The 26,306-nt window shown below is 36.0% G+C and overlaps 1 protein-coding gene and 1 pseudogene across 1 annotated transcript in view; one reads left to right on the top strand and one right to left on the bottom strand.

The window, feature by feature from the left end:
* LOC101508711 (protein PHYLLO, chloroplastic) overlaps nucleotides 1–26,306 on the bottom strand; it is a 44,819-nt gene that overhangs the window by 7,125 nt on the left and 11,388 nt on the right. The window contains 13 exon segments of the mRNA XM_073370894.1: nucleotides 499–656; nucleotides 734–1,027; nucleotides 1,654–2,115; nucleotides 2,520–2,663; nucleotides 10,142–10,309; nucleotides 15,515–15,757; nucleotides 16,575–16,730; nucleotides 17,545–17,662; nucleotides 17,779–17,910; nucleotides 17,987–18,112; nucleotides 18,961–19,119; nucleotides 24,004–24,071; nucleotides 25,718–26,080. Coding sequence (XP_073226995.1) covers nucleotides 499–656; nucleotides 734–1,027; nucleotides 1,654–2,115; nucleotides 2,520–2,663; nucleotides 10,142–10,309; nucleotides 15,515–15,757; nucleotides 16,575–16,730; nucleotides 17,545–17,662; nucleotides 17,779–17,910; nucleotides 17,987–18,112; nucleotides 18,961–19,119; nucleotides 24,004–24,071; nucleotides 25,718–26,080 — 2,591 coding nt within the window.
* Nucleotides 20,489–21,726, top strand: LOC113787706 (polyadenylate-binding protein 2-like; annotated as a pseudogene).

Raw genomic sequence — 26,306 nt, 5'->3', positions numbered from 1 at the left:
CTGGAGCCTACGATGCTGCTGGAGTGGTCGTTCGTCGAAAAAACTCGTCAAAAACAGTGACGGCAGTGACGGCAGCGATGATAAGGCGTGAACGGCTGAACAAAAGTTGAAGAATCAGCGTATCAACAGCAGAGGGGGAAAACCGGAGTTGAGAACACGGTTTACCGAAGAAAATTATTCATCGGAGACAGTGGGTCGACCGGGTAGTTGACGATTAGGGTTGTCTCTCAATTGGCTCTAGATACCATGTTGAATATAAAGAGTATTGAGAGGCATATTATGAATAACCCGTGTGTTTCAACTACACAGCGGAATCTCTTTATATAGACACAGGGTATTAAATAACCCTAATTTACAGTAATGCTAACGGGCCAGAATACTTACATACTTACAGCCCATATATATTATTTACATTCTACTATAGTATTTAACACAAGTATAATAAGATAAACAAAAATCACTGCACAAGCTATAAAGGCTACGAGCAAAAGAGGTAACCTTTTCCATAGCTCTCCTGCATACCAGGAGCTGAGAAAAAGCTGTAAACCATGTGCAATGACAGAGCGTGCTCTGGAATCATCTTTAGCTGCACGAATTTTTCTTGCCAATTTATCTTTTAGTCCAGGGCTTGCTGATATTAACACAGCTCCCTTTATCTGCATCATAAATGTTAAAATTGTTGACCAGTGCGAATGAAAACATAAAAAAGCAACTTTGTATGTCACCACTTTACCTTACTGCTAAATCTCAGTGCCATATACAATGCAATCCTTCCTCCCATTGAATACCCAACTAGTGTAACTTTTGCTGGTGCTACATGATGGATTAGTTTATGTAATATATCAGCAATTATCTCCAGGGACAAACATGGTTCCTCAGCATCACTTTTCACACCATGTAATATCGATTTTCCATGACCAGGAAGGTCAACTGAAATGCATCTTGCTGATTCAGAAAAGGTCTTCATGACAGTAATCCAGTCTTCACCACTTCCAAGAAAACCGTGAAGAAATACTACCGTGTTATCCTACATTATCCAAATCTGACTAAATCAGATGTGTATGTAGGAATCAAATCTTACTTTCAGGTAAAAACATAAAAGATGGAGTCTTTTACACATCTATGCAGTAAATTCACCTTAATGTGAAAATGAAGGTACAAAGTCTGGATTTAAAATCTAGCCATACTACTCCATTCATTACGGCGTCGTAGCATCTGTTCATTTAGATCACTGGTCTTGTATATAAAAATTAAGCTTTTGCAGTATGCGGTCTCAATAGCTATTTTATCCCATCTTATATGATATGATTTAAGAGTGTAAGTTATGATCTTGAAACATATTAGGAATCCAAAGACTTCCACTATAATATTCTGCTTCACATTATTCACAATTTTTATGCTCTATACTTGTAAGAATACCTGAAAAATATCTAACAATGTTTGTTTCAAGAACACGCTCTACCGTTGTTGAAGGTTCCAAAGGAGTTTGTGCTCTAAACTAATCCTAATAAAATATCTGACTTTGTTTTGTGGAGTGTTAAGGTACCAAAGCTACTTACTAACAATATATCTAACGACATGATAACTCCAATAATTATAATCAACAAACTAAATGTAACTAGTATTAATATATAAGGAGACTTCTTTACTTACATTTGTTTTGAGACCAGTCTCACAAACTTCAAAAGAGCAAGATAAATTGTTATGCTCTACTTTCAATTGGTACCGGAAAACTTTCTCCTCAGTTATAACATTACAGATGACATTCTGGTCAACTTGAAAATTTCGTAGCAACCGACTAGCCTTTTCCACAGACGCTTCGACCAAACCACTATGTGGATTACGACCAATCAAAAGAGGATTAGGTGTTATATCTTCTTTAAGCCAACGATAGGTTCCTAAACCATGAATTACAGAAGGTTCTGCCTTAATATCGAACAGTTTGAATGTACTTAATCTCTGTATTTCAAGATAACTAGAGAACTGAGTATATGCAGACAAACTCAAACTGCTTTCAAATGCAGCGCTGACAACCGCCATCTTCCCCAGTTGGTTTGCCCATTGTGCGATTAATGCTGCATTCTCAAATCCACCAACAACACTTGGCTTGATAACCTAAGAAATCGATATAAAATTCCAAGTAAGACAAAGAATGAGCATTTTATATAGACAACGGGGTCAGCTCGTAGTTTGAGTTCTGAATACTGAGCAATTTTGGCCCAGAGTCACAACAGTCAAACATTGACGCTAAAAGCATGTGTCTCCAGCGGAGCCAGTGCCAGCCTCAACTGCTATAATTATAGCATAAAAAAAGCTAGAGATTACATATATATATATATAACCATAAACATATAAGTAGGTAGTCTATTATTATCTCAATTCTACAGAAAAGAAGCATTTATGTTTGATAATCTAATTTTACTATTTGGACTTTATAAGAAACAAATATAGTATCAATACCAAAATGAATTAAAGCTACCCTGCTCCATAATATCCGATGGAGATTCTTATTTACTTACAACAGCAACTATTCCTGGATGAGTAAATTTCACTAGCTTTTCCAGGGGATTTTCTTGAATTTTATCTATTGTTTCATCTAGAGCAACAGGTAATCCACTATCTTCACAGAACTTGAGAATATCATCTTCATCCTGAACAGGCTCCTGCAAAGGGGAAATTCAAATCATGTTTTAGATGTATCATTGTAGTAAATCAGAAAATAGAAATGTTACATACTCATATATCAAACAATACGGTTACAGGAAGGAATATATAGAGGAGGTAGGCACTCAGTCATCCTCATCAGAAAAGAAATACAATTAATACAATAACTACTCATAAACTAGAATAAACAGAAAAGGAAATAAACTAATGAGCAGAGATGGCAACATAATGACCAAATCTCTCTTATTCTAGGAAACAAATAATGCTTAATCAGCTGTATTAAAGTGGCAGATCCACACTCCCCCTCAAGCTAGGTTGTAGATGTTTAGCAATCCTAGCTTGGATGTAAGATTCTCAAATGTTGTCCTTTGCACTGCCTTGGTGAGAATGTCAGCAGTTTGTTGGCTTGTAGGGGTATACTGGAGTGATATATTCCCATTTTCAATATTTTCTTTGATAAAATGACGATCAATCTCAACATGTTCTTCTGTGGGACAATTCATGAATTGGCTCACTGTGCTCACTGCAAAACTAATGTCTGGTCTACTATGAGATAAATAAATGAGCTTTCCAACTAACCTTTGATATCTTCCTTTATCAACTGGTGCACTATTGTCTAGAGTCCCTAGCTTCATAGTTGCATCCATAGGAGTTTTAGATGGTTTACATCTAAGCATACCTGTCTCTTTTAGGAGATCTAGGACATATTTTCGTTGAGAAACTGAAATACCTTTCTTAGATCGAGCCACCTTCATCCCAAGGAAATATTTGAGATTTCTCAAGTCGTTGATCTCAAATTCTTTGGCTAGGAGACTCTTTAATCTCTTTAATTTCTTCATCATGATCTCCTGTTAGGACAATATCATCAACATATACAGTAAGAATTGCCTTCTTCCCTAACGGTGATTGTTTCAGATATATTGTATGATCTGTCTAACATTGAATGTATCCAAACTTCCTTACCACCTTTGTGAATCTGTCAAACCAAGTTCTGGGTGATTGTTTCAATCCATACAAAGATTTCTTGAGTTTGCAAACTTTATTTGTATCGATAAAGGTCTCAAAACCTGGGGGAATCTTCATGTAAACTTCCTCTTCAAGATCACCATTTAGGAAAGCATTTTTCACATCCATTTGATAAAGAGGCCAATCAAGACTCGAGGCAAGTGAGAGTAAAATCCGGACTGTGTTGAGTTTTGCAATAGGTGCAAATGTCTCTTGATAGTCAATCCCATAGGATTGTGTAAACCCTTTTGCAACCAGTCGTGCCTTGAATCTGTTGATGCTGCCATATGAGTTTTGTTTAATGGTAAAAATCCACTTGCATCCCACTGGACGTTTTCCTGATGGTAGATCAGATAACTCCCAAGTCCGTTCTTTTCTTGTGCATGAATTTCCTCCAATATGCCTATCTTCCATTCAGGCTTTAGGAGAGCTTCATGGACAGAATTTGGAATCGGAATTTTATCAAGGTTGCTAACAAAAGCCAAGTGATGCGGCGATAATTTATCATAAGCGACAAATTGGCAAATAGGATGATTAATGCAAGACCATTTGTCTTTTCTTAAAGCAATAGTACTTTCATCATATGGAATAACAATGGGAGTAGGGTCACAATTGACATTACCTTTTGTGTTTTCAATCTCTAAATTCGGATTGGATTCTTGACAACCTTCGATTTGCTGCAAAGCTTTCCCTTCATGTTTGTTGTTCCTTCTAGTATAGACACGGAACTCACTTATTTCAGCAGATTGGTTTGAATCAGAGGGCTGAATAGGAGGCTGCTCTGAAGGAAAAACTTTACAGGATCTAGATGGTTTATGTTACCTTATAAAGCCTTCCATCCTTTTTCCATGATTCACAGCGATGTGTGGGGACCATCTAGAATAAAAAATATCACAGGATCTAGATGGTTTGTGTTGTTTGTGGATGATCATTCTAAAATAACATGTGATCCTGTAAAGTTTTTCCTTCAAGAATATCACAGGATCTAGATGGTTTGTGTTGTTTGTGGATGATCATTCTAGCGTGGCCAGTTCTTTGACAATGATCACACCAAGGCCTCTTCTTCTTCAACCGATTATCTCCAGAATGATGGTGGACTCCTCGGGCAGCATGTGCTGACTGATTTTCCATGGCAGCTATTGTAGAGGACTCTCCCAACATCACTTTCTTTCTGTTTTCTTCTCTTCGTACTTCAGAGAAGACTTCTCTGATACTTGGTAAAGGCTTGGTTCCAAGTATCCTTCCTCGTACTTCATCCAAGTTCTTGTTAAGTCACATCAAGAACTTGAAAATTCTTTTCTTCTCAACAATCTCCTTGTATTTCTTGGAATCAGCCGAGCAAGTCCAGCTATGTTCTTCAAACACATCAAGTTGCTGCCATTGACGCGTGAGAGAGTTATAGAACTGTGTGGCTATTAGATCTCCTTGTAGTAAATCCTGCAAAGTTGTCTCAATCTCAAAGATGGCTGATGTGTTTTCTTTGCTCGAGTAAAATTCCTTTGCATCATTTCAAATTTCATTTGTTGTGGTGTACAGCAAGAAATTCTCACCTATTTCATTTGTCATGGAATTTATTAGTCATGACATGACCATGCTGTTCTCGATCTTCCAGTTTTTGTAGGTTGGATCTTCTATTTTTAGGGCAACTTTTTCACCAGTAAGATATTCATCTTTTCCTTTGCCACTCATGAACATCAAAACTGATTGTGACCATTGCAGGTAATTGTTCCCATTCAGTTTGTGTCCTGTAATGGGTAGATGAGTGGTGGTCTCCAATGTTACACCGTGATTGGCGTTGACTTGAGGTGAGGAGGATCCATTGTTGTCCTCCTTGAGTATGTTGGTTTCTATTTTTGTAGCCATGCCGTATTTGGTCACGGGAAGGATCGATTTGCTACTGATACCATGTAGTAAATCAGAGAAAAGAAATGTTATATTCTCATATATCAAACAATAGGGTTACATGAAGGAATATATAGAGGAGGTAGGCACTCAGCCATCCTCATCAAAAAAGAAATACAATTAATACAATAACTACTCATAAACTAGAATAAACAGAAATGGAAATAAACTAATGAGGATAGATGACAACATAATGACCAAATCCCTCTTATTCTAGGAAACAAATAATGCTTAATCTGTCAATAGAATTGGCAGTTTCGTAATCATTAATTGTGCAGATTTGATGATATTTATAATTATGTAATTATTATTACAATTAATTAGTTAGCCGTTATAGTAAGACCCAAATCATTATGTAACAACATTATTTAAAGAAGAATTCTCCAATGGAAATGACACAGTTTACAAATCACAAATTATGAGTTTGACATGGTATGAAACTAGGTTGCGATCCAAATCAGATTTCTCTGTTTTTTGCGATCAAATTACGAGTTCCTCGATTTTTTTTCTTCTTGAAATCATAGTTCCTTGCTGACGTCAAGCATAGTTTTCCTTGTTGTTTCTGCTCTATTTTTTCTTGAAATCTTAGTTCTTCACCGCCAACGATCATAATTTCGCTGTTCTTTCTACATTCCCGGTTTTTACGTCTCCTAAGTTCTCTTCATTTGTTTCCCTCGGCATCATGTTCACCGACAAGCATGATACCCTTTTTGTGCGTCTTAATGGAAAAAACTACTCTACATGGGCGTTTTAGCTCCAAATTTTTGTCAAAGGAAAAGAGCTTTGGGGTCATGTCAATGGAAGCAATTATGCCCCTGAGAAGACGCGGAAGGATGCCTATGCCAAGTGGGAAGTCAAAGATGCAAAAGTCATGGCATGGATCATAGGTTCTGTTGATCTTAATATCGTTCTCAATCTCCAACCTTTCGCTACGGTAGAAAAGATGTGGGACTACTTGAAGAAAATATACAGCCAAGACAACGCTGCTCGGCGGTTCCAGCTTGAACATGAAATCGCAATTTTTCAACAGGAAAGTCTTTCCATTGTTGAGTTTTATTCTCATTTTATGAATCTTTGGGCTGAATACACTGACATTGCCTATAAAGATTTGTCAAGTGAAGGGCAAATCACTGTGCAAAAAGTTCACGAGATAACCAAACGCGATCAATTTTTGATGAAATTGAGATTTGATTTTGAGGGACTAAGGTCCAATCTCATGAACCGAGCTACTACCCCATCTTTGGATACTTGTCTCAATGAGCTGCTTCGTGAGGAACAACGTCTTCTCACTCAAACAACCATGGAACAGCAAAAGGTTGTTTCGCTCCCTGTGGCATATGTGGTACAAGGCTGTCCTCGTGGGTGAGACACGAGTACTGTTCAATGTGTCTGTTGCAAAGGACATGGACATTTTGCTTCCAACTGTCCTAAAAAGTTTTGTAATTACTGCAAAAAGGATGGTCATATCATTAAAGAATGTTCGACCAAACCACCAAAGAAAACTACAACAGCCTTCACTGCATCTGTCGATCCTTCTGCAGCTCCTATTTCGGCGAACCAGAATCCGCATTCCACCGTTCCAACCTTAACCCCTGAAATGGTTCAACAAATGATCATTTCCACATTTTTTGCTTTGGGTCTTTCAGGTAACGTTACTTCCCCTGATTCTCCTTGGTATTTTGACTCAGGGGCATCTAATCATATGACCAACAATGTTGCTGCCCTTACCAATGTTACAAGTTACTCTGGTAATCTCCAAATACAAATTGCTGATGGAAACAATTTGCCTATTACAGAAATTGGTGATATTTCTTCATCTCTAACCAATGTTTATGTTTCCCCTAGTCTTACTAGTAATCTTATTTCAGTTGGTCAATTAGTTGACAGTGATTGTAGAGTTGAATTCTCAAAATCTGGTTGTCTTGTGCAGAATCAACAATCAGGGAAGATGATCGCGGCGGGGCCTAAAGTTTGACGTCTTTTTCCTCTTTATTCACTGAAGTTCTCATGTTCTTTTATGTCTTTTATTTCTTGTAATTCTGCAATTGTTGATTTTCAAACATGGCATAAGCGTCTTGGTCACCCAAACTCAAATGTCCTTTATGACTTGATGAAATCTGCAATTCTTGGCAATAAAAATTCCTCATCTCTTAGGACTATTCAATTTGATTGCATTTCTTGTAAACTTGGTAAAAGTAAAATTCTACCATTTCCAATTCATCAAACAAATGTAAATCAACCTTTTGACATGATCCATAGTGATTTATGGGGAATAGCACCTGTTATATCTCATGCTCGTTATAAGTACTTTATCACTTTTATTGATGACTATATTCGTTTTACATGGGTTTATTTTTTGCGCTCTAAGGTTGAAGCATTTTCTGCATTTAAATTTTTGTATGCCTACGTTTAAACTCAATTTTTATCTACCATTAAAATTTTGCGTTCTGACAATAGAGGAGAATACACATCTTCTTTATTTAAGGAGTTCTTGCAGACAAATGACATTATATCACAAAGGTCATGCCCTTTTACACTCCAACAAAACAGGGTAGCAGAAAGAAAAAACCGCCATCTCCTTGATGTTGTCCGTACTCTCCTGTTAGACTCCTTTGTACCCTCTCAATTTTGGTGTGAAGCTCTCTCCACCGCAGTCCATCTTATTAATCGGCTGACCTCTCAAGCCTTAAACAATGATTCCCCATTTTTAAGGCTATATGGACAACAACCATCTTATAGCAATCTTCATACCTTTGGTTGTGTCTGTTATGTTCATCTTTATCCCCAAGAACACACCAAGCTTACAGCTCAATCTGTTAAATGTGTTTTCCTTGGTTACTCAAGCCACCAAAAAGGTTTTATATGCTATGATCCTAATCTCAATAGGATACGGGTTTCTAGAAATGTTATTTTTCAAGAGAATGCATTTTTTTTTTCTGCTAACCAAGATACTTAGTCTCCTACATCCGCATCTATTTTGCCTCTATTTTCTAACAATTATGCAGGAGAATCAGCACCTAAACCCCTTTTGGTGTACCAAAGACGTCCGAAACCTCCACGGCCTCCTCCCGATCATTCTCTGGTTGCTGATCCGATACTTCAACAAGAACCAGTAGCATTACGTCGCAGTACTCGCACTCGTAATCCTCCAAAAAAGTATGATCCATCTTCACCTTTATCTTTGACAACAACTTTAACTTTCTGTTCCTATCCCTTCTTCATATAAACAGGCTATGGAGCATAAATGTTGGCAAGATGCTATAGAGGCAGAACTTCTAGCACTAGAAGAGAATCAAACATGGGATGTTGTTCCTTGTCCCTCATCTGTTAAACCTTTTGGCAGCAAATTTATATTCACTATAAAGCTTTGTTCAGATGGATCCATAGATCGCTACAAGGCTCGGTTAGTGGTTCTTGGAAATAAGCAAGAATCTGGCCTCGATTATGATGAGACATTTGCACTCGTGGCCAAAATGACTCCAGTGCGCACTATTTTAGCCATTGCTGCATCTAAATCTTGGCAAATACACCAGCTAGATGTTAAGAACGCATTTCTTCATGGTGACCTCAAAGAGGAAGTTTACATCAAACTTCCAACTGGTATAACCTCCAATTTATCTAATAATGTTTGCAAACTAAAACGTTCTTTGTATGGGTTAAAACAGGCACCAATAGTGTGGTTTGAGAAGTTTAGAATAACACTTCTTGGCTTTTCCTTCATCCAAAGCAACTACGATCCATCTCTATTTACACAACGAACATTAAAAGGGATTGTGATACTCCTTGTTTATGTGGATGACATTGTCATCACCGGTTCAGATCAAGAGGCAATCCATAAAATCCAACTATTGTTGCATTCCACTTTCCAAATGAAAGATCTTGGGCAGCTCACTTACTTCTTGGGCTTAGAAGTACACTTCGAACCAAAAGGCATCTTTGTTTCTCAACACAAATATATTCAAGATTTAATTCATCTAGCCGGTCTTACTAACGCCATTGCATGTTGATAATACAAGTGTCATACAAATTGCAGCAAATCCACTATACCATGAAAGAACAAAGCACATAGAAGTCGATTGTCATTCAATTAGGGAAGCCTATGACCGCAAAATTATTACTCTTCCTCATGTCTCAACATCAATTCAGTTGGCTGATGTCCTCACCAAATCATTGATACGTCAGCGGCATAATTTTCTAATCAACAAATTGAGGCTTATAGACTCACCAGCATCAATTTGAGGGGGGATGTCAATAGAATTGGTAGTTTCGTAATCATTAATTGTGCAGATTTGATGATATTTGTAATTATGTAATTATTATTACAATTAATTAGTTAGCCGTTATAGTAAGACCCAAATCATTATGTAACAACATTATTTAAAGGAGAATTCTCCAATGGAAATGACACAGTTTACAAATCAGAAATTTTGAGTTTGACATAATCAACCGTATTAAAGTGCAAGATTTCCACAATCAGAAACGCGCATTATTAAAAACTAAATTAGGAGTACGAAGAAAATATTCATTGTAAGCCCAAGAATTATGGAAAATGTTTTATTTCAAAGGCTACCTCAATATACTGCAAGTTACAATCCTTAGCCAAAGAGCCAAATTTCATAGCTTCCTCAAAACTCCAGTTTCGATTGGCATCTACGCGGATGATAATCTGGCAACCAACTTTCTTTCTTACTTCTTGTATTAACATGGCATCGTGCACTGGATCACGGCCACGTGCTACCTGCACAACATTTTAACCTATTAGCCTTATAGCTTCACCAACAATTGGTCTATAAAATGTAGAAGAGAGATGTAGAAAATATATTTAAATAATATTTCAATGATAATAATAGTACATGCACTGATTCATTTAAATAGTCTAAACCTACTTGCCCTCGTTGATGGGCAAAACAAATATATATATATATATATATAATTTACAATGCTCTCTCTGAAGCTGGTGAATGGATATCTATCATTTCCAGCTTGCAAGTAAGTTGGTTGAATCTTTCAGTTTGTAATCTTTTAGTTAACACATATGTAAATTGATGCCCAACAGGAATATAGGCTATAGTTATCAAGCCACTATTCAACTTCTCTTGGATGAAATGTTTGTCTATCTCAATGTGTATTGTTTTGTCACGCAAAACAAGATTATGAAAAATATCGATGGCCGATTTATTGTCAAATCTTCTAGCACAATTTTCATCAACAATAGCTCACAAATTCCTTAAGCCATAACTCTAAATTCTGACTCGGTGCTTGATCGAGCCACTACACTTTGCTTCTTACTACCCCTCTAAGCAACAAGGTTCCCACACAAGGAAGTACAATAGCCTGAAGTAGACCTTTTATCACTCACTGAACCTGCATAATCAGCATCAATATATACTTCCATAGCTAGGCTTCTCCCTCTTTTAAACAAGAGTCCTCTTCCCAAAGTGGCTTTGAGATATTGTAGAACACGGTCTACAACTTGTAAATGTCTCACCCTCAGATCATGCATGGATTGGCTCACCACACTCACTTCATAAGCCAAATCCGGCCTAGTGTGTGCCATGTAAATCATTTTTCCCACTAATCTTTGATATTGTGCCTTGTCAATTTTGGCATTTTCCTCCATAGCTCATCTTGTGATTTTTTTCAATGGGAACACTCACAGGTTTGCATCCAAACTTGTCTATTTCCTCCAAAAGATTAAGTGCATACTTCCTCTAAGAGATATAAATGCCTTGTTTTGAGTAGGCTACCTCAATTCCCAAGAAATACATGAGATGCACAAGGTCCTTCATCTCAAATTTTGCTGATAGTTTATCCATGAGTAGATGTCTCTCAATCAAATCATCTCTTGTAACAATAATATCATCAACATAGACAAGAAGTACAGTCAGTTTTCCTCCTTGTGAATGCTTGTAAAAGAGATTGTTGTCTCCTTGGCTTTGCTTAAAGCCAAGCACATGATTGCCTTTGTGAATCTTCCAAACCACGCTCGAGAGGACTGCTTTAATCCATATAAGGCCTTCCTCACTAAGGCTCCCTGCAAAAACGCGTTTTTGACATCAAACTCGTGTAGTTCCCAACCAGAGTGGGAAGCAAGAGATAGTAAGATCCGAATAGTATTCTTTTTTGCCACAGGAGCAAATGTCTCTTAATAATCGATGTCATATGTCTGAGTATATCCTTTTGCCACTAGTCTGGCCTTTAAAGGGTGCCATCTGATTTTTGTTTAATTGTAAATATCCACCTGCATCCAACTGGTTTTTTGCCTCCCAACAATCTCCCAAGTTCCATCTTTCTCTAGTGCTTTCATTTCTTCATCCATAACTTGGACCCAATTTTTATCTTGCATTGCTTCTTGAACAGGCGATGGGATTCTCACAGAGTCAACAGCTACAATAAAAACATGATATTGAGGGGAAAGATGTTTAGAGGAGACAAAGTGAGAAATAGGATATATATATTTAGAGGCACAAGATACTTTATCATTTCTCAATGCAATAGGTAAATCATCTGGATTAGTATCAGAAGTTTGAGAATCACCAATAAAGGGATCATTTTCAGTATTTACATATGGCTCGAGCGATGGATTAGTATCAAAAGTTTGAGAACCACTAATAGAGGGATCATCTTCAGTATTTACCTCCGGCTCAGGCGATTGAAGTTGTTTCTGAAGCATGTTAGGTTTACTTCTTTGATAAACAAGAATTGGCTTACTAGCTTGATCTTCAACTTGTGGAGACTCAGATTCAAAATTAGGAGATGGAGCAGAAATAGGAGTCTCAAGAAAGCTAGGACCAAGAACCATAAATTCAAACTCAAATTCCAAGTCATTCATGTTCTCCCCCTAAAGCTGAGGGCGAATGAAGTAAGAAACATTTTCATGAAAGGCTACATCTTTCGAAACAAAGTACTTACGACTGGAAGGATGATAACATTTGTACTCTCTTTTGTTAGGAGGATAACCCATAAAGACACATCTAATTGCTTGAGAGTCCAACTGAGTTCGGTGTTGCTTATGAACATGGACAAAAGCAATAGATCCAAATACTCAAGGCTCAAGGCTCTATATGATAGAAACAAAAAGAAAAAGTAAGGTCATACATTGAATTGGACTAACATTATCTAAAACACGAGATGGCACATGATTAATTAGATAAATAGCTATCAATACTGCTTCACCCCAATATGATTTTGGGTAATACATTTGGAAGAGAAGAGCTCGAGCAACTTCAAGTAGATGGCGATTTTTTCTTTCTACAACTCTATTTTGTTGTGGGGTGTCAACACATGTGAATTCATGAATAATCTCTTGTTTACCATTAAAACTTGAAAGGCTATGATTGACATATTCCTTGCCATTGTCATAACGTAATTTTTAATGCCTTTTCTAAATTGTGTTTGTACCATCTTGTAAAATTGAATGAACAATTGAGGTACTTATGATTTATCCTTCATCAAATAAATCTAAGTTACTCGAGTACAATCATCAATATTCCCAAAGCCAACAACACGAGTACGAGAACCATCAACAACAGTAACATAATCAATATTAGACGGAGAATTATACGAAGTAAACATTTCTGAATGAGACGTCTATATGATGAATGGCTCCAAAATCCAAGAATCCTTAAGCATAATACCAGAGGCAATAAGAGATCGAAAACAAACACTTTTGTAACTCATTCCCGTATGAGTGACACCGGAAATAATCTCACCAACTTATGTCATTTAAAAAGGAAGAGAATACCAGAGAGAATAAAAAACAGCCAACAAACCAAACTGCTGTCAAACGGAAAAAACCGAAAGTTGGACGTACAAAAAATACCCCAAAAATAAATATCTTCAATCTGTATTTTGACTACATCAACGGAAAGAGGATGGGAAAATCTGCGATCTGAGGAAAAACGACAGAAAACTGAGTGGTGGAAGGCAGCGCTCTGGGTTCTGACCGATTTTGGGCCGGTGAGTCCGATGGCAGAGGAGGTGAGACTTAACTCTCAATGGAAAATAGAGAACCAGTTGAAACAGTGCTTGGTAGAGAAAAATAAACTAAAATTTCCACCAACAAAATTGAAGGTACTGTGATACAGAACGAAATCGGCCAAAAATAGAAGCAAGACTGCAATGAAAGCAGTATAGGAGCAACAAACCACAATGAAGGCGGAAAGACAAACGAAACTGCAAATATGGCGGCTAGGGTTTATGCGGAAGCAAGACCCTCAAAATTGGGAGCTCGTGATACCATGTAGAAAATATATCTAAATTATATTTCAATGATAATAGTAGTTGTTAGAATATTAAAAAATATCTTATAACATCTATTATATTATATTAGAGTATCTTGAATTATTCTATAGGATCAATTTATAATCATAGAGATATCTTAGAATATCTCTCATTATTATTATGATCTATTCCTGATTTAGGATTGAGTCTATGTTTCTCTATAAATAGATATTAGTATTGAGTCTTTTGTAATCAAGTTAGCATAAAGCTATTATCAATAATATTCAAACCCTTATTATTTTCTCTTCTCCTTTTCTCTAAAATCCCGCAACTTCAACATGGTATCTAGAGCCAATTTTGATCCTCCTTGAACGATCTTGCCTCTATTCTGCTGTTGAATTCCCAATAATTAGGGAATATAATCATAGTTTCTGTTTTCCAACATTCTGACACATTTCACTCGTTTTCCATTCAATACGTTACTGCCGCTGCTGCCACTATTTTTGGTAAATTTTCTTGCGAATAGTAGTCATTTCCAGATCAGGTCATGCCTGAAAGCGCGTCACCAAAAGCCATCACACGCGCTCTCACGCACTGCTAATCTCTCATGCGAGTAGATCTGCTGCCTGTCGTCGCTGCTGCCCCGTCTGCTACTGCTGCCTGTCGTCTCTACTGGAAAAGTTTTCCCAAACAACCATTGTCTCTCCTGTTTTGGATGCATTTTCTCACTCCACTGATCGATCATGGCTTCATTTAATTAGAGTCGTGTTGCTTCCTCTTTGGTGTTTGTCATGCAATTTAGTTCTTACTAATAGATTATAACAATGGTTTCTATTCCCACCGACGATCATTCCTGTGGTGTCCCTTTTCCCACAGATGAATCATATTAGTGATGACTTCTTTTTCCATTGATGGTAATTCTGACAATGTCTTTTATTTTCATGACTCACACTTTAGCATGGCAATTTGTTCCAGATGCATTGGCCCCATCTTTGTCCCAGATGTACTGGCCTTGTCTTTCTCTCCTTGAAGCACGTCTCTCCAATATTATTGGTTTGAAGCTTCCAAATGCAGTTTTTAGAAGAACGGACCTTACTTTGTTCAATTGCTTGCCATGAATTTCTCTCAGGCTGATGATCATATCGGCTATTTGGCTAGGCTATATTTATAGCAATTCTCTCCGACTTCACCTGCATTCCTGAGTTGCTTTTCCATCCATTTTATTATTTTGCAGAGCAAAACTTCTTAGTAAGTTTTAGCTTGAGGGGGAGTGTTAGAATATTAGAAAATATCTTATAATATCTATTATATTATATTAGAGTATCTTGAATTATTCCATAGGATCAATTTATAATCATAGAGATATCTTAGAATATCTCTTATTATTATTATGATTTATTCCTGATTTAGGATTGAGTCTATGTTTCTCTATAAATAGAGATTAGTATTGAGTTTTTTGTAATCAAGTTAGCATAAAGCTATTATCAATAATATTCAAACCCTTATTATTTTCTCTTCTCCTTTTCTCTAAAATCCCGCAACTTCAACAGTAGTAAATGCACTAATTCATTTATATAGTCTAAACATGGCCTATTGATGTGTTAAATAATGTAAATATATATATATATATATATATATATATATATATATATTAATAAGAGATGACAGTATAATATAATAGTATATCCAGCAGAAACCAAACAATAAGAGACTAGCTCACCTTCAGCTTAATTGCCGAAAACCCTTCCTTGACTAGTGCAGCAGCAACATTAGCGACTTCAGCTGGAGATTCATTTGAATCAACTAGCGCACAAATCTGAACTTCTAATGACCTTGCACATTTGTTGTTCTCATCTGTTGAGGGATGGAGTATGTCCAACAAGTTGGAGCCTTTCGTATCAGCAATGGCATTGAGGATAGCCATTTCCAAACCACATCTGACACTAGGAAAAATAGAAGATGGCTGCATGACAGACAACAAGAACTTATCAAGGAATACGTTAATTCTGTTTCCAACAATTTGATATACGATTATCAAGGAAGCAGTTCCTCTAACATTTAAGCTGAAATGTCACAGGTACTCATTCAGGAATTTTTTCTACTCAAATCTGAAGTAATACACTGTCAAAACAGACCAATATTATTTGCATATATAATTAAAGTAAACTAGACGTGTAGAATATTAGTTACTGAAATTTTTAGTTTTATATTATTTTAGCCTATATATTGCAAGTGTCTTGTACAGCTTGAAGTTATTGAGAAACAATTATACTCATTTTAAGTTGGTATAAAGCTCCCAATTAGGAAGACTCTGCAAACCATAGCCAGCTTCCACAGCAGCCTTCATTGCAAGTCTAACTGTTTATCATTATCGTAGCTCCTATGTCTAATTTTATCTAAGTTTCTAAGATAGAATAGTACCGCTCACGAACTCACTTGGAATGACATTTCATTAAGGACAATCTCGATTGCATCTTATAATGACACATCATTAAGGACAAATTAGATAAATAGCAGGCAGATTAGTGCAATGCATGTTCAATTGGTAGATATGTTCACAAAAGGGATTTCTACAGAAAGGTTTCAAGATCTTGCTAGCATTGTAATTTGTAACAATCCCATTAGTAGGGCACAATCTCAGTAGCTAAAAATTAACAGAACTCATCACATCAACTAACCCATCACCTAAAGGTTTAAGATTTAGGTGCAAGTTCATCAGTGATAAAAATTTATAATATCTCTAGCCCTTGCCCCTAAATAATGTAGATTAGAAACCTTACCAAGATGCCCAACTCATTCCATATCCAAAATGAAAATGAGCCCTTCAATAGAGAGAGGAAGCTATTAATCTCAACTTGTTCCATGACATGGATAAGAAACCTAAGTTGATATTCAGCATCTACAAGATTTTCCTTGTGGATCTCAAGAGGTGCAACCTGCTTGATGCCAATAACATATCAACATGTAGTGGTAGAGAGCTTAAGAAAAATTACAGAAAAATGAAAAAGGAATTGGATGACAAAACAAAACGAAGGGTCATTACATTCAAAGACAAGGGAAAGCAATTCAAAATCAAGGGCCCACTACCCCCCTATTTGGTTAATTCAGTTAGAGTGGATAGCAATAAATCACTCTTGAACTAAGTGAACCACATGAGTGATTAATGGTTCGCTCAATCTCCTCAGATCATTGTATAACTCCAAAAAAAATTGCTGTCAGCACTCAATACATATTACAAAATTGATGTAAATTTATCATCTTTCTGTTCAACAGCTTAAGAATCTAGTAGAAAGATCCTCAAGTCACAATGACTGGATTATATTGTCTCTGTATTTCTTTAGTTAGTTTAGAAACAGGGCATGTTTGGTGAGAAAACTTTTTTGTTGTCATTTACCATTTTGACTCTTATGGACGAAATTGTCACCTTATTTTCACTTTGTTTTTTGTTTTCAGATTTTTTATTGTTTCCTATACAAATATTTGAACACATAAAACAATGTGACAATGAAAGTTTTGTAATTAAAAGTGAAAACAGAAAACGTGGTCTCAATTAAAAGTTTTGTAATTAAGACGTTATGTTCCTTTTCTTGTCTCTAGTATTCTTCACAGCCCACATTCATACAAACCATTAAAATGGCTTGTAAAATACACCATTGCCCTATAACATAGCTATTTCTCTCTACGTACTTACACAGAAACACTGAACTAAAACAAGATATGAAATATGATGTACAGCAAACTGATACCAACCTCCCCAAAACCAACACTTCCATCTTCAAGAGTTAAAGATAAAATAAATCCTTCTCTATAAAATTCTGTACAATTATCACCAACAGATGCTGATGTTGATGGGGCACTTAGTGCAAATCTGCCACAGAATCAACCATACAATCCAAGGAAAAGAATCAAAGATAATAAATATTACCGTCAAATGCTGAAATAAATAAAAGGTGATCAGAATCTCTGCATAATGTGAAAACTCACCTGTACTTTGAACACTGTATTTTCTGAATTTTATATAAACAGAAATCGTCTTTTATAGTGCATCGACTGAAAGGAACCGAGAGGAACCTTATGGTGTGTTGTGCAGTTTGGAAAGCAGCTCTTTTCAAAATACTGAGTCAAGATATAAAGGTGTCAGCATAGAGGTGATAATTCATTAACTAAACAATACATCAAAAAACGCATCAACCTGTGAAAATTGGCATTGGCATCAATGGAACTCTCAATTTCAACCATACAATCCATCTTTTCATGTTGAGCTACATATAGAGCTTCTTTGAGTTCCGCCTTTGTCTTCACATATAAATGTTTGATACTGCAAGTTTATTGAATTTTTCCTCAGCAAAAGATAGGATTGGCTCAGCTAGGACTATGAATATAAGAAATCATTTGTTTGAGTAGAAACGAATGATTTCACTTGTATTAGCCCTGATTCAATAACAAACCTTCCATCCTAAAATTCTCTTAGGAATTACGGTTAGAGTAGACACAAATGATTCATTTGCACTATCTCCAAAGTAAGAAACCTCTTACCCTGAGGATCCATTTCCTCGACAACACCCTTTCTTCTTCTATAAGTTGCTGCTGTATGAAGAAAAAAAAATAGCCTAATTTAACCTAGGTTTTTGTCTTAACTAGTATCTTCCCGTAAAATCGCATCTTCAAGCTTATTTCACATAGCCACAACTATTTTGTTCCTCCAAATAAAGTATCGCTTTGCTCTAACTTATCAAGAGTGGCCACTGGGAAGACCTAATCAATGTCATAACTTATTATGAGTACCTAAAATATAATGATTACATTTTACTGCCTACAGCTATTATTTCTACAAGGTACATGATATAAGAATCCACTACTAGTACGTTTTAATGGACCAGAATAGAAAGACCATACAAACCCATCTTCATGGGCATAAGGAAGGTGTAAGTAACACAATACCAAATTTTACTTCTAGTAACTACAACAGCACAAGAGCAAATAAATACATAATATTCTAACTTCATATCGTCTGCTTTTTCCACCCAAAAATAATCAAATATAGAACAACTAAATGGCATTAGTTACATAAATAAGCAAGCCGATGAAGGGAAGGATATGTCCTATAGCATAATAAATATAAAAAATCACTTTCGCACAATTCCTGCCAAATATTTAAATCATTACCTATGTGCCATGCAGAGCTCACGAATCGAAATGTTATGAGAGGTGTAGAAATATTGATGCAGTATACCGTGTTCGACTTTATCAGCCAAAGGAAGAGCACTGAAGATTGCACCTCCATGGTTATTAACCACAAGAATCGTCATTGGTTTCCGCAATTTCCTAAAAGTTGATATATTTTCAGAATATTATCTAGCACTGTTGTAAGTATTAGTGGCAATATAATAAAGTTTTCTTTAAAAATAAGTACACCAAACATAATAAATAATCTTGTACGAAAAGAAATTCAGACTTTCAATTTCATCTCTGGACATAACTTTTCATACCAATTTGCAAAGAGAAATTATATTTAAATATTTTGACACACAAAATTGACAACAAAAAAGTTGTTTAACGCAGTTCAAATACATGGTTAAAAATATGCAAAGTTGTGAAAATCATGAGTTAACTCGTGGAATCGTGAGTTTAGGTATCAGTTTCGAGTTGACTCAAAGGTAAACTCAAACTTTGGTAAACTCGGAAATGAAACTGAGTCTACCCAACTGGACTAGCAGTGAACTAGGTAAACTCGGGCACACTTACAGAAAAAAATTAACATTTTTTTTTCAATGAACTCGATAAAATGAGTTTACTTAAACTCTTGATTTTGACAACCTTGAATACATGGTTAACCAATGGATGGTCGATGGATATAACAAGTGTTGAAACTTATTAATCATCCACAAATGTAATTAAACATGAATTTGAATGTCATTATAATCACAATTTTCACATGCTTAAATTGAACACTTGAAAATCGTGGTTAATTACTATTAGAATATTAGAAAATATCTTATAATATCTTTTACATTATATTAAAGTATCTTGAGTTATTTTCTATGATCAATTTATAATCATAGAGATATCTTAGAATATGTCTAATTATTATTATGATTTTTATTTAGGATTGAGTCTATGTTTTTCTATATATAGATATTAGTAGTGAGTCTTTTGTAATCAAGTTAGCATAAAGCTATTATCAATAATATTCAAACCCTTATTATTTTCTCTCCTCTTTTTCTCTAAAATCCCACAACTTTAACATGGTATCAGAGCCTATTTCGATCCTCCTTGAACAATTTCGCCGTTGTTCCACTTCCGAATTACCAACAGTTAGGGAATATAATCATAGTTTCTCTTTTTCAATGTGAACATTCTTTTCCAAACCACTATCGTGTCACATTCTGACACCGGTTTCACTCGTTTTTTGTTCAGTTCGCTACTGTCGCCGTCACGGCCACTGTTTCCGGCGACTTTTCCAGCAAACAACCATATGCCCTCAAAAAGAAAAGAAAAAAAAAAGAACTGAAGAAAATTAAAATCCAAAAATGTTTAAGTTTCTCCGCCATATTCCTTATCTGTTCTGATCACCGGTGGGTTTATCCTTAGTCTATTTACATACAAAGAAGAAGAAGAAAAAAAATTAATTGTGAAGTAGTTTGGTTAGGGTTTATTTTTATTAATTTATTATTATCATCAATTTGAAGTGGTGATGGCTCAGGTTCAGGTTCAGCATCAAACTTCCTCCGCCGTGTCGGCTCCTTTGGACAGTGTGGTTGCCACACCGAACCCGAACTTCATTATGACGTCGTTGTACGTTGGTGACCTTGACCTAAATGTCAACGATTCTCAACTTTACGGTATGTTCAATCAGGTCGGCCAAGTCGTTTCGGTTAGGGTTTGTAAGGATTTAGCTTCGCGTCGTTCACTTGGTTATGGTGATCTTAATTTCAGTAACCCTCAGGATGCGGCTAGGGCATTGGATATGCTGAATTTTACTCCACTAAACATCAAATCTATTAGGGTTATGTATTCTCATGGGGATCCTAGTATTAGGAAGAATGGTACTGCAAATACTTTTATCGAGAATTTGGATAAGACAATTGATCACAAAGCTTTACATGATAGTTTTTCTACATTTAGACATATTTTATCTTGCAAAGTAGCTACTGACGGATCTGGTCAGTCTAATGGTTTTGTTCAATTTGACATTGAGGAATTTGCTCAAAATGCAATTGATAAGTTAAATGGTTCTGGTCAGTCTAATGGTTATGGTTTTGTTCAATTTAATAACGTTTATGTGAAAAACCTATCTAAGTGGATGAGTTGAGAAAGGTATTTGGAGAATATGGCACCATTACTAGTGTTGTTTTGATGAGAGATGGAGATGGTAGGTCAAAGTGTTTTGGTTGTCAATTTCGAAAATCCAGACAATGCTGCTAATGTTGTGGATGCATTGAATGGAAAGAAATTTGACGAAAAGGAGTGGCATGTGGGGAAAGCCCAGAAATAATCTGAACGGAAGCTTGAGCTGATAGGTCGGTTCGAGCAGATTGTTAAGGAATTTGTAAACAAATATCAAGGGGTGAATTTGTATATCAAGAACTTGGATGATTCCATTGGTGATGAAAAGCTCAAAGAAATGTTCTCTGAGTTTGGCACAATTGCCTCATACAAGATTATGCGAGATCCAAAGTCAGTAGAGGATCAGGATTTGTCGCATTGTATTCATTGACCCCCTTGTTTACACATTTTGGGCCAAATGTTACCACATTTGTTGTGTCGACGGAGATTTTTCTTGCTAGATTTCGATCTACTTGCCATGGAATATCATCAGCAACAAGGAAACTCGGGATTATAGTTGGTGCATTTGGGTTCTTGTATTTGGCACAAAACAAGGACAAGAGTAGAGCAGATGCATGGTACCCAACACGATTATTTTCTCTCTGACGGTTCCAGATCTGCCCTTATTTTCCAATTTTGATCAACAAAAATATGTGTCATTGTTCAAACAACCATTATCTCTCCTGCTTTGGACGCATTTTCTTACTTCGTTGATCGATCATGGCTTCATTTCGTTAGAGTTACGCGACTTCTTCTTCGGTGTTTGTCATGCAATTTAGTTCTTACTAATAGATTATAACAGTGGCTTCTATTCCCACCGATGATCATTCTGGCGATATCCCTTTTTCCACATATGAATCATATTAGTGATGACTTCTTCCTCTGTTGATAGTTATTTTGGTTGTATCTTTTATTTTCATGACTCACTTAATCTTGGCAATTTGTCCTAGATACATTGGCCTCATCTTTGTCACAGATGTACTGGCCTTGTCTTTCTCTACCTGAAGCATGCCTCTCTTTCCTTGAAGCAAATTCAAGTTTTAATATTTCTCTCAAGCTGATGATCAATCAGGCTATTTGGCTAGCCTATATTTATAGCAATTCTCTCCGACTTCACATGCATCCCTGAGTTTCCTTTCCATCTTTTTTATTATTTTGTGGAGCAAAACATTGTTTTCTTGTAGCAAGCTAAAGCTTAGTAAGCTTTAGCTTGAGGGGGAGTGTTAGAATATTAGAAAATATCTTACAATATCTTTTATATTATATTAGAGTATCTTGAGTTATTTTCTATGATAAATTTATAATCATAAAGATATCTTAGAATATCTCTAATTATTATTATGATTTGTTCCTAATTTAGGATTGAGTCTATGTTTTTCTATAAATAGACATTAGTAGTGAGTCTTTTATAATCAAGTTAGCATAAAACTATTATCAATAATATTCAAACCCTTATTATTTTCTATTCTCTTTTTCTCTAAATCCCACAACCTCAACAATTACGTTCAAATGTGTGGTTAATTACATTAGTGTATCATTAATTAGTTTCATCATCTGTTATATTCATTAACCATCCACATAATGTCTTTAACCACATATTTGAACTATGTTAACCACTATTTTGTTGTCGATTTTTGTGTCAAAATATCATAACTCTTTCGCAACTACTATATACTTAAAAATTTACAATAAACCCAGTGACATTGACATATCCAAAAAAATCTATTTGTAGGGGCAAGAAAATAGTCCATAATACTTTTACCAAAAATCAAAAATGCCAAAGCAATCATTCAAGGATTTGCCTCCTATATGATTGCATGCATTCCATTCATCACGAAATTCATGGAAGATAAACAACTTTCAACTGTTAAAGTTGCCACGAGCATAATCAAACCTTAATCCAATGTAGAACTCTTAACACACCCCTCAAGCTCAGGCTTGAACATCTGGAACGTGGCTCAAGTTCCCCAATAATGGGTGGCCCGACAAATCTAGGATAGGCTCTCTGATACCATCTCAAAATTTGAGTTGGACTTAACCTTACAAAACTGGCTTGTAAACACATTCGCAGGTCATATTTTGTCCAATGTGGCACTCTCAACAATGTCCTTTATATATTATATTTCCTTAGTATATGGTCGTTATTAGCTCTCTGTCCCCATGTGGAGTCCTTTGAGGAGACTTGATCCTACATGGCATTTTATTCAGTTGACATCTTGATGACATGGCCTCTCTAGCTTATCATCTACTTTGTGTGGTAGAAATTTTCAAATTTCATCATATATTCCACAAACCCTAACCTAATCTTCTCCAAGCTCAGAATCATTTGTGACAAGCAATGGTAGTTGGTAATTGCAACTATTTAATCAATATACAACACTAACCTAGATCAGAGATTATGCTACTGTGACAAGAGGTCAATGAAGCTTGTTTGTATCTACAATGGTGCACCATTGACATCACCTTCTAGAATCCCACTGCTCAAAAAGTATTGGATTCTTCCCTACTTTATTGTTTCCAGCTGTCACAACCCCAACACCAGCCTCGTTGTTGCCTGCATCCATAGCTCTAGACCCCTTTATTGGCAACTACAAACTAATGATGTGTTTCAAAGAGCTTATTTAGGTTTATCTTCTGACATAGGCACTTGCGCAAGTGATTAGAAGAACTTATGAAAATAGCTTATGATATGTCCATGAGCTATTTTCAGCTTATCTGAACAAGCCCTCAAGGACCGTTCATGTGAAAAAACAATTTACGAAAGACTTGTCTGAAAATTTCAAAAATGGGAACTAAAAGATAGTGATACTTTGAGGGATCAACAATATATTTTAGCCAATATAAAAAAGGCTAAGAGAAAATTTGGTAAAGATAATTTCCTACCGCTGGTTCAGAAGTGTCAGACCATTTGTATCATGCAGTAATGAAATATCTCCAATTACACAGAACACCTGAATGGAATTATGAAATAAAAATAATGTCAAAAAGACAAAGTAAGAAATGGTATGCAATACTGAAGCAAAAATACAAACTGTGAAACAACTTGTATAGATATAATTCTATAGCACTAAGAGATGAAGCTGGTAGGAAAGAAGTCCTCGTAAAAAACATACAGGCGTAGACGGGATGCATTTACATGTTTTTTATCACTCGTACTATGACTATGAGAACTAAACTGCTAATTTTTTTATAATTAAGCTACATTTTACACAAATGGCTGAAAAATATAAAACAGTATATGACAGCATAATTAATTCAGGGGTTGGGGTTGAGTAAATTATGCATATCAAAATATTCCAAATACAAACAGAAAATTGAGTGAACATATATTAGCACTAGAGAGTGCAAGATGTTATTCGTGAATGTATGAGAAACATAAGCCAAAGAGGGCTTTACCCTATAGGTAGATGGCTACTATTCTGAAGATAATAGATACAGTAAACATGCATGAATGCTATAAAAAGCCCAAAATCACGTTCGTAATTAAAGAATCAAATGTTTGTGTTAAAGATGAGTTCCCCTTTGTTTTTCATAGGATTGAAAGATGATTAACCTACTTGCATTGACTTTATCATCATCTATGCCAACTTGCTTGTTGATAACCATCACAATTATGTAGACATGATTAACCACGACGGTTACTTATTTAGGGTAACTAAGTTATGTATTATAATTTCCTGAATGATTTTTCTTATCTAAGAAATGCATGCAGGAAAGTTAGCTGGTCAGTTCTGATAAGGATATGAAAGACGCTTTTCTAGAGAATAGATTTCCATCACACGTATCTGATTTCTTCTTCTTTAATCTGGTGTGTAGAGTTTGATGAGAGGCAACTAAATAATACGAGAATACTTGATGGACCAATGCACATATGGTTTTTGGAAAACATGTTTCCCTCTGGGTTTTTTCACTGTTTTCTGTCATAATGTCCTTCCAGCACCATCTCCAGCCTCTTTTTGTTGTTGTTCGCCACCTTCCACTGTTGGCCAAAATCTTTTTGACCAGTAACACTTGGATCGTGATTGTCTCCTCAAATGCGGCCAAAATCCGATGGGTTCGGGGCCAAATGATTTCCAGACCACACTTGCATACATGTGTCACTTTCTCTCTCCAGGTCTTTGCCGAGCTGTGCAGGCACCACGCCATTAGCTATGTCTGATGACGTATGACACCTTTTCGGCTGTTAGCAGTTGTGTCAAGGTCACCTAGTCCTCCTCTTTCCAGATCTGGCCAGCTTGCCACACTCAACTTCTCTCTCCGCCTTCATATTTTGCCCAACTGACCTGCCACCCCCGGCAGATTTGTTACAAGGTTTACCCACCCATTCATATTCTCATGCAGACCAATCAATGACAGTAACCAATCTTCTGATCCTGATTGTATTCTAATTCTTGTTGAAAAATAGTTTTTCAGCAAAGCACATACATCAAACTCACTATTTCCTCAAATAAGACACATGACGCAATCAAGAATCCTTTTTTTATTTTCAAAAAACATATATTTTAACTAAAAGATTAGTCCTCCAAGAGACTGTTAACTACAGCAACCAGCAGCTAACATACGTAAAATGAGTACTTCCAAAAATATAAGTGGTTACCTTTTTGTTGCATCCTACAGCAAAACCAATGGCCGTGCTAAGTAACCCATCAATACCACTAGCCCCCCTGTTAGCAGCCACCCTCATCAAGTTAATTGGTATGTCTGAGTTTAGCATAAGAGATGCAACACTATGACTGTGACTGTGTATGGGCCAACTACGTCCATACATATCTGCATCACGAATAGGCATACTGTTACCAAGAAAAAGAGCAGACTCAGGGGAAAGAACTTCTGACATCACATGTGCAACATAAGGTTCAGTTAGGGAGGACTCCGCAGTAATTTGAAATTGTATCTGCCATTCAACCTGCAAATTGAAAAGTATGAGAAACTGAGAAAGTTTACATGAAAATGGCTATAGCTGTATCCAATATCAAGGCCTGGTTAATAGACAAACAGAAATCTCATGAGGACCCATTCCAACAACATTTTCATAAAGACTGGCTCCGGTAGAAATATTTTCAAGAGGTATTAAACTAGATAGGTTACTACAAGAATAGATTAGATGTAAAAAGTAAAAATCTGCCAACATTATCTCAACAAGTAACTATCATTACACGAAATAAATACCATTTTACTCAACAGTT

The sequence above is a fragment of the Cicer arietinum genome, chromosome 7 (genome assembly GCF_000331145.2).
Source record: "Cicer arietinum cultivar CDC Frontier isolate Library 1 chromosome 7, Cicar.CDCFrontier_v2.0, whole genome shotgun sequence".
In the NCBI taxonomy this organism is placed as follows: Eukaryota; Viridiplantae; Streptophyta; class Magnoliopsida; order Fabales; family Fabaceae; genus Cicer; species Cicer arietinum.
The sequence above is the reverse complement of the archived record's forward strand: the minus strand, read 5'-3'. Positions and strand labels throughout refer to the sequence as shown.